The 15,621-nt window shown below is 49.1% G+C and overlaps 1 protein-coding gene across 1 annotated transcript in view; it reads left to right on the top strand.

Moving 5' to 3' along the window:
* LOC147105508 (uncharacterized) overlaps positions 1-15,621 on the top strand; it is a 187,788-nt gene that overhangs the window by 152,798 nt on the left and 19,369 nt on the right. Inside the window, exon 14 of the mRNA XM_086009944.1 lies at positions 10,483-10,652. Within this exon, the coding sequence (XP_085866070.1) occupies positions 10,483-10,652 (170 nt within the window). The remainder of the gene's footprint in view (positions 1-10,482; positions 10,653-15,621) is intronic.

The raw sequence follows: 15,621 nt of genomic DNA, 5'->3' as shown, positions 1-15,621 counted from the left end.
TTCCATTCAAATGGCCTTCATCCTCGGCCTTACCAAAACAACCCCCCCCATAGACAACACAATCACCCCCATATAAAAAAACATTTGGCAACACACTCTACTTTGTGTGCCGAGAGGGCGAGTCCTTGTCCAGCCTTTTCCGGCCCCTGGCCGACCTGCTGCTCCGCCTCAACCTGGGCCCTGTGGGTGCTGCAAGGCTGGGGGAAGGCTCCTGAGGGGCACATGGCGTGACGGCAGATGCCCTTGGGGGTCGGCCTAGACGAGCTCTGGCCCTCGAGGGGCCGGCTGCTGACTGCTGCAGCTGTGGCTGGGCAGCATCAGTCTCTCCAGCAGCTCGTGGCAGCTTCGCTGGGGGAGTGGCAGTGGCGGCTGCAGCAATGGGGGCAAGCTGGCTGATGCCAGGCGCTCGCTGCTCGCCTGAGACACTGGCACTCGGCCGGGCTGGCACTGCAGCAAGCGCAGCAATCTGCTGAAGGCCAGACCGCTGTGCTGCTGCAGCGCAGCGGGTGCCCTGGCGATGCCTGCCTGAGACAGCGAGTGTGGCAGCAGTGAGTGCCCGTACTGCCCTGGTCTGTGCCTGCATCAGACCAGCCAGTGACTGCACGGCACCACTGATCAACTGGCCACTCGCTGCCTGTGCTGCCCTGAAGTCGTCCCGACTCGCGTCCTGTGCTGCCCTGAATTCGGCCCGACTCGCGTCCTGTGCTGCCCTGAATTCGGCCCGACTCGCGTCCTGTGCTGCCCTGAATTCGGCCCGACTCGCGTCCTGTGCTGCCCTGAATTTGGCCCGACTCGCGTCCTGTGCTGCCCCGAATTGTTCGAGACCCCTGGCCTGTGCTGCCCCGGGTTGCTCGAAACCCCTGGCCTGTGAGGCCCCGAAATCGGACACACTATGAGCCAGGGACTCGATGGCCTCAGGCAACCGTGCCACAACCCCCATGAACTCGGTGTGCCGGCGATCCGAGTCCGCGGACATTTGATCGAGGGGGCGCACCTCCTGGGCGAGGACCGTCTCCGGACTGGAGGCCGGACTCTCCCTCTGGGGAGAAGGCCGCCGAGCTGGCCGACCCTTCCCGCATGGCTGGACGCCACTGGGCCCAGCAACTACACTCCCCTGCAACACTTCCCCCCTCTGGGGAGAAGGCCGCCGAGCTGGCCGACCCTTCCCGCGTGGCTGCACGCCACTGGGCCCAGCAACTACACTCCCCTGCAACACTTCCCCCCTCTGGGGAGAAGGCCGCCGAGCTGGCCGACCCTTCCCGCGTGGCTGGACGCCACTGAGCACAGGAGCTACACCCCCCTGCAACACTTCCCCCTGGCTCTCCTCCAGGGAAGACGTGTCCCCTCCATTGCCATCCCCTGGCGCGGATGAGGGTTCCCCCGATGGGCCGCCTTCCTCTTGCTCCTCCTCGTCCTCCTCTTCCGAGGGACTGTCACTGGCAGCTTCAGGGACCTCCTCCTCACCAGCTGAAAGCAGGAAGGCACAAGAGTAGCTTTAGAGTGAGGACAGGGTGTCAGCGAGGGAGGCATGAGTGGTGGCATTCAGCGCATTGGTCGGACAGTGGCAAAGGATGTAGATCTGAAGCGCAAGGGGAACGAGAGAGGTCCAAAAGGTCATGTCCTTACCATTGGGGCCCAGCACAGGGTCGGCATCTCCACATGCAACGGGGCCAATCAGCTGGCCACCCATGAGTCGACCCACGCGCTCCTCCAGGTCACTGAGCTGCTGGAACTGGGGACGGCCTCCCCCGGTGTCAGTCCGGCTCCTCAGATTCTGGGCCAGCTTGGCCTGCAAGAGAAAGGACGGCCTCTAAGTACAGTGTGGTGCCCTGTTGTTGTGTGCACTGCCTCCCATGGTCTAATAGCTTGGCCAGTGTGGTGCCCTGTTGCTGTATGCACTGCCTCCCATGGTCAAATAGCTTGGCCAGTGTGGTGCCCTGTTGTTGTATGCACTGCCTCCCATGGTCAAATAGCTTGGCCAGTGTGGTGCCCTGTTGCTGTATGCACTGCCTCCCATGGTCAAATAGCTTGGCCAGTGTGGTGCCCTGTTGCTGTATGCACTGCCTCCCATGGTCGAATAGCTTGGCCAGTGTGTAAAGTGCAGAAAGTGCAATTGATGTTCATGCCAGTGCCATAGCTGCTGGATGAGGGCTGGCCATTCGGGCTTTGAGGTCCCTTTGCCCATAATGTGAGGTGCACATGCAAGGATGAGGAGGACACTGGAAAGGGTACTCACCCTGACAATCCGAGTGAGGTCGTTAAACTTTTTCCGGCATTGGACACCAGTCCTGGGGACATCGCAGGTGGCTGTGACCCTCTGGGCGATATCCCTCCAGGCTCTCCTGTACACCCTGGTGGCAGGCTTCTTGCCACTGTCTGGGAACAAGATATGGCGTCTCCTCTCCAAAGCCCTAACCAGCACCTTTAAATCATGGGCAGAGAAGCGCTGCGCTCGCTCACGGGCCCTCTGCATCCTTGCTGGCGCTATTTCTCTCCAGCAGCAGTGTTTAGGCCTAGCTGGAGGGCTGCAGTATCCAGGGCGTGGCAGCAGACCAAGTCGACCCTTCCCCCTTTAAGAGCTGGCCGGCGCCAGGGTGTCTGCTGTCAATCAAGAAATGACCACACCTGCGCTGCGCCCGGCCTCGGCGGTATCACTCTGCACCGCCGGCTTAGCGCCTAAAGATAGCCGTGCATCGCCAGTTTTAGCGCTTGAGCAAACTCCTTGGCCAAAGCTACTGAATATCGGCGAAGTGGCCTCCACTTTGCGCTGGGCGCAAACTTTAGCGGCCGCCCGACTTTACCGCCCCAAAAGTGGCTATACTGAATTTCTAGGCCTATTTCCTCTGAATTAAGAATGAGGGGACATAATCTTAAAATTGGAGCCAGGCTATTCAGAAGTGAATCAGGAAGCACTTTTTCGCACAAAGGGTAGTCGGACATTGGAACTCTCTCCTCAGCATCCAATGCCTTTTTCAACTAGACAAGGAAAAGGATGAGACTTCTTCAAACATGTGCTACTTTTCACCAGCGGTTTTATCTATAAAGTAAGTATATGTGGTGATGAACATAGTGCCCTGTTTACCTGAGGTGACACCCAATACTGCTTGGCAAAGATGTCTCTGAGATAAGGAGGTGATATTCATGATACTGCAGTTTCTGGACAGTTACACAGGACACAACTCACTAAAAGCATTGGATGCTGTGAAGTTGAATTCCTACCCACATTGTCCGTGCACTGGCCTCTCACGGCCTTTACGAGAACTGTCGCAGATTAAAGGGGCGATTCCACTCATACACGCACTGCACCAACACTGCCCTCATAGAAGAGGGAATGCTGCCTTCTGAGCCTGCCAAATTTTATTTACTCTGACAGGCCGCAAGTCAGAGTCAGATTCATGGCACTGAAAAGAAGTCTTTGAAAGCAGTGTGCACGGTTTCTCTTACTCAGCTGCATCAGAGTGGTTGCGGGTCAGAGGGGATAGCTGAGAGTTCTCGAGGTTTGTTACTGGAGTCAAAGGGTGGGGAATGGGGCAGGGGAGGTTGTCATTTATAGTTTGCATTCTGGTGTTGATGTGTCAGTGAATTTCTCCTTCCTGTTTTGTTCATAAATAAATAGACGTTTGCATTATGAACAGCTAGCTTGAGCTAGTCATTTATTCAGCCATGTGGACTAGTGTACAGGCATCCATCTTGACTACTGCCTTGTGGGTAGCCCCACTACTAAACATGCAGCTCCACCTAGTGCACCATTCTAGAATGACATGTTACTGATCATTACATCCCCCTTCCTTAGAGGTTAAACAAAATCAATATCAATCAATCATAACGACATAAACATCTTCACAACAGTCAACACATTTTCAAAGCTTTACTTTATGAACTCTAAGCTTTTCATTCTTTTATTATAGTTTTCTTTGTACTCAAAGATTAAGTCTATCAGGCTTTTTTTACTTCACGTGTGGATCTTCTCAGCACAGGTAAGTCTGATGTGTTTTCATGAGAGCCTGTATGTGTGTTTGTGTTAGATTGTTCTGGTGGTGAGTGACAAGATTCAGTTACGGCATTGTCATCGATTTGCTCTTGGATAGTTTCTTGTGTTTTCAGGAGGGAACGGCGGTTCCTCCTGAGAATCTGTCCTTCCTCAGTTCTAACAGTGTATGACCTTGGTCCTACTTCCTCAAGAACTGTAGCTTTCCTGTTCCATGCATTTGGATCCTCAATCCTGACAACATCATCCCGTGTCAATGGTTTCAGAGTTTTAGATGACTTGTCATAGTGTGATTCCTGTTTCAGCTTTAACAGTTGAAGTCTCTGTCTTAGTTCCTTACTCTGCTTTTCTTTTGCACAGCAGGGTAGCGTGGTGCGCAACTTGTGACCCATTAGGAGCTCAGCAGGTGAAGAACCACAGTCCAAAAGGGAGGCTTGGTAGCTCAGCAGGGCGAGATAAGGATCAGACTTGCTTTCTGTTGCTTTCTTCAGTAGCTGTTTGAGAACTTGAACACCTTTCTCTACCTTACCATTCGACTGAGCATACAGAGGACTGGATGTGATGTGTTGAAAGTCATAATGTGCTGCAAACTGTTGCCACTCCTTATAGTTGAAGCACGGACCATTGTCGCTAACGGCAATCCTGGGAATTCCATGTCTGGCGAAGATGGATTTAACATGCATTATGACATTGCTTGCTGATGTGCTTGAGAGCAGCGCCATCTCAGGATAGTTAGAATAGTAGTCAATCACTATTAGATAGTCTTTACCATTCAAGTGAAAGAGGTCCATACCAACCTTTTGCCATGGTGCTGTTGGTAAGTCAGCTACTATCATTGGTTCCTTTGCTTGTTTGTTATGGTGTTTCTGACATGTCTCACATTTGCCTATCGTGTTCTCAATGTCCTTATTTATGCCAGGCCAATAAACAGTGTCTCTTGCTCTCCTTTTGCATTTTTCAATTCCGAGGTGTCCCTCATGAATCCTTTTGAGCATGTCTTGACGTAGAGCCTGTGGAATGACTATTCTGTTCTGTTTTAGTAATAGTCCACTTGCGACACTTAACTCTGACCTGATGTGATAGTACTTTGGACAGGAACCTTTTGGCCAACCATGATGAATGTTCTCTATTACTGTTTGTAACACTGTATCTTTTACTGTTTCTTCTGCTATTTGCTTTGATTTTGTGTCTGACACGGGCAGCGCAGCAGTGACCATACTCATATGAACATCCACGTCTTCCTCAGTAGAGCTCACATGACTCATTGTGGGTGCTCGGGACAGTGCATCTGCTAACACTATGTGTTTGCCTGGTGTGTAGATCAGTTCAAAGTCATATCTTTGCAGCTTCATCATGAGTCATTGATTCCTTGGAGACATCTCATTCAGATTTTTTTTTTATGTTGGCAACCAGTGGGCAGTGGTCTGTCTCAACTGTGAAGGTGGGAAGTCCATATATGTAGCCATGGAACTTTTCTACTCCAACTACCAAGCCTAGACATTCCTTTTCAATCTGGGCGTAGCGACACTCAGAATCAGTCATAGACCTGGGGGCATAGGCAACAGGCTTCCAATCTTCACCCTCTGCTTGTAGCAAGACCGCGCCTAGGCCATCTTTTGATGCATCCGTTGACACTTTGATTCTCTTTGTTGGGTCAAAGAAGGTGAGTACAGGTGTGGCTGTCAGCACTGTTTTGAGGTTCATCCACTCTTGTTCATGTCTTTCTGTCCATGCAAACTCATTTGTTTTATGTAGCAGGTCTCGCAGACAGGCTGTCTTGGCTGACAAGTTAGGAATGAACTTTCCAATGAAGTTTATCATCCCCATGATGCATAGCACTCCTTTTTTGTCAGTGGGTCGGAGCATTTTGAGTATGGCGTTTACTTTTTCCATATCTGGCTCTATTGCTCTATCAGATAGATTATCTCCTAGGAAAGTGACTACCTGGATGCCAAACTGACACTTGGCTTTGTTGAGCTTCAGTCCATTCTGGCGTATGCTCTGTAGCACTTTAGTCAGTCTCTCATTGTGTTCTTTCAGTGTGGAGCCCCAGATGATGATGTCATCAACATAGACCCGAACTCCTTCCAGACCTTCAATTATGTGTTCCATCGCTCTATGAAAGATTTCAGATGCAGATATTATCCCGAAAGGCATTCTGAGGAAACAATACCTGCCAAATGGTGTGTTGAAGGTACAGTATTTGGTGCTCTCTTCATCCAGTTTTCGTTGCCAAAATCCTTATGAGGCATCGAGCTTTGTGAAGTATCTGGCGCCTGACATTTCACTGGTGATTTCTTCTCGCTTGGGAATCTGGTAGTGTTCACGTTTTTTGTTTGCATTTAAGTCCTTTGGATCCATGCATACTCTTAGATCATTGTTCTGTTTCTTTACACATACCATGGAGTTAACCCAGTCTGTTGGCTCTTCGACTTTCCTGATGACTCCTAGTGTGGTCATTCTGTCCAGTCCTTTCTTGAGCCGGTCACGCAGGGGTGGTGGAACTCTCCGTGAAGCATGTACCACTGGCTGAGCATCCTCCTTTAGCTGGATCTAGTAAGTGAATGGTAGAACTCCAAATCCTTTGAACACATCCTGGAAATTACTCACTACAGAATCCACCGAGTCATCTGGTCTGCTTATGGCACAGTTTATACGGTAGACTCTCTTGACCAGTTCTAAGTCCTCACAAGCTTTGTCACCTGGTAGTGAATCAAATCCTTCAGCCACAACAGAAAACATGAGATGATGCACTTTGTCTTTGACTGTCACTTTAAGTGTGCATACACCTAAGCTATTTATTTTCTGTCCAGTATAGTTCTTCAGTAGTACTGACTTTTTCTGTATTTTGGGCTTTTCTTTCATATTTTTAATGTCACTCATACTGATTAAGTTTGCTTTTGCCCCAGTGTCTAATTTCAATGTAACTAATGCTCCATTTACCTGCAGTGGCATCATCCATTTGTCCTCTTTTACTGCATTAACTTTATGTTCAGCATTGTCCATTCCTGAGGGCTGCACATTTTCTGTATCCTTTTCGATATTGTCACATGACACCATTCCTACAAAAAATGTCTCACTGAAATCAGTGTCCTCAATCACATTGACTTGTTGCCCTTTCTCTGTTTTTACTTTTGAAAAGCATTGTTTGGCAAAGTGATTCTTTCCATTACATTTTGTGCACATTTTCCCAAATGCAGGGCATTGTCTTGACTGGTACTGGTAACCATAGCGTTTACAATTGAAAGTTCCATCCTCCGATTGCTTTGCATTCCTGTTGTGCCCGTTTCTTCCCCTCGTAGGACGCAGCACCGACAGCAGCACTGTCATTCACTACAGTCGCATTATTATTAATTTCACTGAAAGTCTTTGCATGCTGTTGAGCTAGCTCACTGGCATGGCATATTTTCACAGCATCCTCCAATGTTAGTTCGGTTTCTCTCAACAAACGTTCCCTGACTTTTTTTTATCATGAATACCACAATCTGGTCACGAATCATGGATGATTTCAGTTCAGAGAAATTACATGTCTGTGCTTTCAGTTTCAGATCGGTCACAAAGCTATCAAAAGTCTCATTTTGCTGCTGTGTCCGTGAACAGAACACGTACCTCTCATAGGCCTCGTTCTTTTTGGGAGAACAATGTGTATCAAACTTCTTTAGCACATCATCCATTTTGTCTCTGTCCTCCTCTTGATCAAATACAAACGTATTAAATACCTCTGTCGCCTGCGGGCCTGTAACCGTGAGCAGTAACGCTATTTTCCTTGCGTCTGGCATCGTACCGAACCCGATGGCAGCAATATAGAGTTCAAATTGTTGTTTGAAAGTCCGCCAATTGCATTCGACATTCCCCGTGAGTTTCAAACCCTCCGGTGGCTTCAAATTCTCCATGTTGCGTTTCACAATATTCAGCAGATATTACCAATCCTGATACCATGTTATGTTCATAAATAAATAGACGTTTTCATTATGAACAGCTAGCTTGAGCTAGTCATTTATTCAGCCATGTGGACTAGTGTACAGGCATCCATCTTGACTACTGCCTTGTGGGTAGCCCCACTACTCAACATACAGCTCCACCTAGTGTACCATTCTAGAATGACATGTTACTGATCATTAAACTTCCCACAAAACAATTTCATCAGAGAGAAAGAATGGCTTCTTTAAAATATTTATATATTAAATTACTTTCTTTTTACAACCTAATAATTCAGCCAGTTCTAATTTGGGTAGCTTTACCAGTCAGCACAAACATTTCAATATTCCAGTCTAAATAGTTTTTTTATTTTAAACTCAAATAAAGGAAAATGAAAGAACTTACATTTATATAGTGCTTTTCACAACCTCAGGATGTCCCAAAGTGCTTTACAGCCAATGAAGTACTTTTTGCTGTGTAGTCACTGTTGTAAAGTAGGAAAAGCGGCAGCCAATTTGCGCACAGCAAGCTCTCACAAACAGCAATGTGATAATGACCAGATAATCTGTTTTAGTGATGTTGATTGGGGGATAAATATTGGCCAGGACACCAGGACTCCCCTGCTCTTCTTCAAAATAGTGCCATGGGATCTTTTACATCCACCTGAGAGGGCAGACAGGGCCTCGGTTTAACGTCTCATTCGAAAGACGTTAAACCCCTGACAATGCAGCGCTCCCCAAATATTGCAGTGGAGCAACATTCCCTTTAAGCCAGGGGTCCCGCTCAGCCAGCTTGCCGGCTTTAAAAAGAAAAACTGCACATGCATCAGGTCAATGTCAGGTTACAGAGAAGCAATGGCCCGGAATTTGCGGTCAGCAGCAAAGCGAAGGCGTTCGCCTCTGGCCCCAAAGTACACTTCACACAAGGCTCTCGCGATCCCTGTGTCAAGAATTTTGGGTTTTACGACCTTCAATTCAAACCAGCGGAAATTGATGGGGAGTCCCTGTGCGAACTGATGTGACGTCAACGGGCTGTCTAAGCAGCCAATCAAAAGGCAGAATTCTCACAGACAGCGAACAAGGAAGTGAGCAAGCTCTTAAAATTCTAACTTTTGAAAAATGTTAGAGAGAGCAAAACAAAGATTGGGGGTCTCACACATAGGGAAAAGGCAAACCTGAAATAAAGATGGACAGACTTTTAAAAAAAAGTTTTAATTTTTTGAAAAGTTTCTTTAAAATTTAAATTTTTATTAAAATGGGCAAATTTCACACTGCACAGAATTAAAATTCGTTTTCCAGGCCCTTTACATTTGTTTAGCAGTAATAACGCCATTAAAACCCCAGTTACACCGAATCCCTTTAAGGCCTAGAAATTGGGTTGGGGCGCCAAAGTGGCGCAAAAGTCGGCGGAGCGCAGGATTTAGCGCAGCGATCGGAGTGATACCGATCGCCAGAAATTCAGTTTCAGTGCCCCTTGAGGGAGGCGGGGCGAGGCTCGAGGCGCTCCGCGTCCCTCTTAGGGCGCTGAAACTGATTATTGCAGCGCAACGTGCCGCAGCGCCACATGCTGCGGCACGGCACGCTTCGGTACTGCAGGCCTTCCTCCCACTGTTAAGGGGGAGGTGCCTGCAACAGCGCGATCCCCGCTCGCGAGTGCCGGCAAATGAGCCCGGCACCAAGGAGAAGTGCCGGGCTCTCAGGAAACAGCTGGCAATGCTGCGGCGGGGGGTTAGGAGGCTGGGGACGGAGGTGCTGGCAAGCGGCCGCCGAAAAAGCGGCCGCCCCGCACCTCCACCTTAACTTGCGCCGCTGCCGGCACAGTAAGGCCCCGTGAACCGGGCGCGGGTAGCGAGCGGCGCAACTGCGGCGTTGGCTACCAAATATCGCGAACGGGGCACGAATGGGGCGCTGCGCACACCGATGACGTCATCGGTGGCGGCGCAGCGCAAATGCCTAACGCCACCATTAGCGCCCTGACTGAATATCGCCGCAGACGCAGCCAGTGGCGCTACAGCCACTGACTGCCTCTTTAGGCGCTAACAGCTGGCGTTACTCACCCAATTTCTCCCCCTTTGTGTCTAACTTTTAGTGGGTAATTTAGCAGAGGACTTACTGCAAAAGATCCGATGTCTTGGTCAGTTTCCCTGATTTGGGTGATTACACAGATTGCCAGTTCTGTGCGGGGTGGGGGCACAGCGCAGCCTGTGGAGGAGCGGTCAATGACCGACCGCAACTTCAGGATTTCCGCCCGCGCCAAATCCCGAAGTTGCGGTCAGTTTCAAAGGCGGAATGATGGCGAATGCTGCCGGCTCACCGTCATCCGGACTGTAAATTCCATCCGGGCCGTTGTTAGAGTTCCAAGGGATCAGTCACCTGCCTGCCCGATCAACTGGGAAATAGAATGAGAAGAACAGAGAGGAGATGAAAAATAAAGTGAACGGAAAAATAAACACGTATCTTTCACCAGTGCCTGATGATGATGATGAGGACAATCTGTATGGTTAGAAAGAATGTAGCCAGCTGGCCGTGGCTTGCTTTGGACTATCTAATGTTCCTAAAACGCCTTTGTTTTTGCAGAGAGAAACCTCCCTTCGTACATTCCTCTGTACGATGTCCTTGGGGTCAGAGTACAGCTTCTACTGCACACCCAGATTTCAGTGTGCCCAGGACCCTCTCCGTGGGTAACGATGGTAGCAGTCTGTGCAGGGACTCTCGCTCACAGTCTAGTAGGCCCGATCTGACCCCAGGTGAGGCAAAAAATCAAACATTTCTACACAATGCACAAGTACCTGAAGAAAAATTGAATAGCGAAGTACCGTGGGATATGATATTTGCTGGGATACTGCAGTGAGCTTCCCCACTCCTACGCATCCTCCATGTTCTGATGTATTTCCTTCCCCAAAGTGGCACTCGGAATCCACTAAAAGGTTCTTCGAGGCAAAGACACGTTTTAAAAAGAAATCTGTGGGACTGGGTTGAGCAAACTGTCCTTTCAGCTCGAGTTATCTGTGTTCAAACGCAGCCCATACTGATGGAATCGATGCTTCCCCGCCCTGTCAGCTGGAATGGTCCTGTGTAAACTGAGGGACCCACAGCATTAAATTGGTATTAAACGTAGAAACATGGAAGATAGGAGCAGGAGTAGGCCATTCGGCCCCTCGAGCCTGCTCCACCATTTATTGAGATCATGGCTGATCATCCAAATTCAGTACCCTGTCCCTGCTTTCTCCCCATATCCCTTGATCCCTTCAGCCTTAAGAAATATATCTAACTCCTTCTTGAATATATTTAATGAATTGGCCTCAACTGCCTTCTGTGGTAGAGAATTCCACAGGTTCACCACACTCTGGGTGAAGAAATTCCTCCTCATCTCTGTCCTAAATGGCTTACCCCTTATCCTTAGACTGTGACCCCTGGTTCTGGACTCCCCGACCATCGGGAACATCCTTCCTGCATCTAGTCTGTCCAGTCCAGTCAGAATTTTATAAGTTTCAATGAGATCCCCTCTCATTCTTCTAAACTCCAGCGAGTATAAGCCCAATCGACCCAATCTCTCCTCATACTTCATTAACTGATGTTCACACTCAGTTGTCACACGGAGGACTGGTGTGGGATATGGAAAATGCTATATTGGTGGAGTAAGAGGCTTTAATTAAGGTAAATAGTGGGCACACATGGGAGCTTTAGCCTGCAACTGGCTACGGGGTACCTTGTACGAGAGCATTTGATGCTTAGTGCCTGAAATGGCAGGGTTCGATTCTCTTGTGCTAACACCCTCTGCCTCGTCAAACATGGAAAGTTATCAAACAAATTTTTATATAAAATAAGTTTGTGTTGCCGAGATGCGCCTCAGAACTGATTTCAGCCAGAGGAATTTTTCACACTTTCTCTCTTGCGAGTTGCACGGGTCTGAGAACTAGTTGCAAACACATGCCCTTGTAAAAAGAAAATCCTGCACGTGCCTCCTGTGTTTTCTCTTTATTTGAAAGTGGGCTTCAAATGTAAAAAGAAAACTCACCGATAGCTTTTGTAATCTTCACGGCCCGGAATGTGCGGTCAGCGGGAAAGCAAAGGCGTTCATCGCCGGCCCCGAAGTAAGCTTCCCGCAAAGATCTCACCATCTCGGTGGCGAGAAGTTTGGCTTTTCCGGCGTGCAGTTGAAATCAGCCTAGTTTAGTGGGAATTCCATAGCGCGAGCTGCTGAGACGTCAGCAAGCTGTCTAAGCGGCCAATCACATTGCAGATTTCTCACAGACAGGGAACCAGGAAATAGAAAGCACTAATAATCAATCATTTTTTTTAATTACAGGTGGTGAAATAAAGATTGGGGCATACACCTTGGGTTAAATGTAGAAGCTGAAATATCATGAGCAAACCTTTTAAAAACATTCTTTTAATTAATTTTAAAATCTAATTATTTTTAACAATGGAGAAATTTGACATTCCACCAATATACAATTAGTTTTTCAGGGCCAGAACATTTGTTTAGCAGTAGTTATTACTCAGATCGCTGTTAAAACCCAGTTACACCTCTTTTGAATAGGTCTAACGTTTTATGGGGTTTCTAACAGCGATATTTATTCGGAAAAAGGGGAAGTTTTCACTGGGGGGCGGTGGGGGGGTGGGGGCAGGGGGCACGGTCAGTGTCGGAGCAGAGAATGACTGACCGCAACTTCAGGATTCCCGCGTTAGGCTGCGCACGTGCTACATCCCGAAGTTGCGGTCAGTTTCAAAGGCGAAATGATGGCGAGCGCTGCCGGTTTGCCGTCATCAGGACCGCAAGTTCCCGGCGCAACTTTTGTGTGAAAATCACCCTCCGAATATCTGCAAAAATAACTTTGTGTTACATTGCAAGGAATAGATTTCTTTGCCTCTTTTAAGGTGGTATTTCATTCCCCCCCCCCACCAGCACCGCCCTGTTCATACCCATCACCTCTTTCATGTACCATTGCTCAGTTGAAAGGGGGAGGGAAAGGACCAGGTGCCCTGCTCGGGTCCCTGTCTGTGATGCTTCTGATCCAGTCCCTGGGTGTGCGAGAGTGCTCAGGATGACGCATCTTTGCTACAATCGGGTACATGCCAGCCGAGGAACAGCTGCACCCTATCTTTCGGTGGCACAGTGCATTGGAGCGCTGCTGCCCAGGCCCCATCACGCCATATTAGATTTTACTGCATTCAGTTCTGGGCCCCGCACCTCAGGAAGGATAGATTGGCCTTGGAGCGGGTACAGCGCAGATTCACCTGAATTATATCGGGACTAAAAGGATGAAATTATGAGGACAGGTTGCATAGACTACGCTTGTATTCCCTTGAGTATAGAAGATTAAGGGGTGATCTGATTGAGATGTTTAAGATGATTAAATGATTTGAGAGGGTAGATAGAGGGACACTATTTCCCCTGGTGGGGGAGTCCAGAATCATAGAATCATAGAAATTTACGGCACAGAAGGAGGCCATTCGGTCCATCATGTCCGTGCCGGCGGAAAAAGAGCTCTCCAGCCTAATCCCACTTTCCAGCTCTTGATCTGTAGTCCTGTAGGTCACGACACTTCAAGTGCATATCCAAGTACTTTTTAAATGTGATGAGGGTTTCTGCCTCTGTCACCCTTTCAGGCAGTGAGTTCCAGACCCCCGTCACCCTCTGGGTGAAAAAAGTTCTCCTCAACTCCCCTCTAAACCTTCTACCAATTACTTTAAATCTCTGCCCCCTGGTTATTGACCTCTCTGCTAAGGGAAATAGATCCTTCCTATCCACTCTATCTAGGCTCCTCATAATTTTATGCACCTCAATTAACTCTCCCTTCAGCCTCCTCTGTTCCAAAGAAAACAACCCCAGCCTATCCAATCCTTCCTTATAGCTAAAATTCTCCAATCCTGGCAACATCCTTGTAAATCTCCTCTATACCCTGTCTCGTGTGATCACATCCTTCCTGTAATGTGGTGACCAGAGCTGTACACAGTACTCTAGCTGTGGCCTAACTAGTGTTTTATACAGCTCTAGCATAACCTCCCTGCTCTTATATTCTATGACTCGGCTAATAAAGTAAAGTATCCCATATGCCTTCTTAACCACCTTATCTACCTGTCCTGCTACCTTCAGGGATTTGAGGACATGCACACCAAGGTCCCTCTGTTCCTCTACACTTTTCAGTATCCTACCATTTAATGTGTATTCCCTTGCCTTGTTAGCCCTCTCCAAATGCATTACCTCACACTTCTCCGGATTGAATTCCATTTGCCAGTTTTCTGCCCACCTGACCAGTCCATTGATATCTTCCTGCAGTCTACAGCTTTCTTCCTCACTATCAACCATACGGCCAATTTTTGTAACGTCTGCAAACTTCCTAATCATGCCTCTACATTTAAGTCTAAATCATTGATATATACCACAAAAAGCAAGGGACCTAGTACTGAGCCCTGTGAAACGCTACTTGTAGTGTATGTAACCGTCCACCTTTAAGAGAACTATTTTAGGTGTTGCACTACTTTATCTTGGCTGCGGTATACTGTAATACCGGTGGTGACCACACCGGTATATAAGTGCTGTGTAATGAGTGATTGGGCAGATTCGCCCTGACCTTCGAATAGTAAAGTCCTGTTAAAGTTTACTCTTGTAGTCTGTGTAATAATTTGCAATATAACACACAGATTTTACAGTGGCGACGAGTTCGATCTTACCCTGCGGCAGCGATACATCCGAAGCAGTTAACGAGCGTCGAGAAGAGGCATCCGCCCTCGTCGTTCTGCTGAGAGAAGACTCGAGTCTGCAGAGCAAGGAAGAAGGAAGAATTCAGACACAAAGCCTTCCATCAGCAACAGGCAGTAATCGTCCCTCCTGTCACGGTGGTGAGTGAGCCGATCAGCCACGAGAAGCAAGTCGGCCACGTTGACTGTGAGTAGGGGGGAAATAAAAAGAAACGGAGGATAAGGGCGGTGAACTCGACCACGGTCGGGGGAAAGGAGCCGGACAGAAGTCGGGGCCAGAGACGCTGAGACTGGGGCAGCGTAGGGCACGGAAGCCGCGGTACAAGCGGGAACGCAGCCGGTGTGAGAGACCGGGCTACAAGCGGGAACGCAGCCGGTGTGAGAGACCGGGCTACAAGCGGGCTGGGAGATGCAACAGCGTCGTGAGACAGCTCGACCGCGACCGGCGAAAAAGGCCGGGCAGCTACCGAGGCCGCGAGGCGCTGCGACCGGGATCGTAAGGCGCGGGAAGAAATAAAAAAATAATAAATAAATAAAACCGCGGAGAACTCAGCCGCAGCCGGGGGAGGAAAGGACCGGACTGCGAGAGGGCTGGGAGGCGCGGTTGGAAGCCGCTGAGGGAGAGACAGAGCCCGAGCGAGCGGGAGAGACAGAGCCCGAGCGAGGGGGAACGGGACCGAGCGAGGGAGACCGAGCGAGATTCCGCCCAGCGGCTGGAACTGTTCGCCGCCAACGGGTTGTCCCCAGCGCCGGTTGCCCTGCCGAGAAAAGGGAACAAGGAACGCACTGAAGCCAGCGCGCAGGCTGCGAACCCCGAAAGCCAGCGGTCGTCGCCCGAGAGCAAAGCTTACCCCTCCCGCCAGGGGAAGAAACGCGGGAAGCCGCCAGTAGGCGGGGAAGAAGACAGGAGCGGGAAACCGCCATTTTGAAAGTGGGCGGGGAAGAAGACAAGCGCGGGAAACCGCCATTTTTGGAAAAAAAAAGTAACGAATAAATTCGTCGTTGTTTCTC

This window comes from Somniosus microcephalus, chromosome 17, assembly GCF_052327205.1.
Source record: "Somniosus microcephalus isolate GS21.2 chromosome 17, FLI_Smic_1.0, whole genome shotgun sequence".
Lineage (NCBI taxonomy): Eukaryota > Metazoa > Chordata > Chondrichthyes > Squaliformes > Somniosidae > Somniosus > Somniosus microcephalus.
Note: the sequence above shows the minus strand (reverse complement) of the source record. Positions and strands in the feature narration are given on the sequence as shown.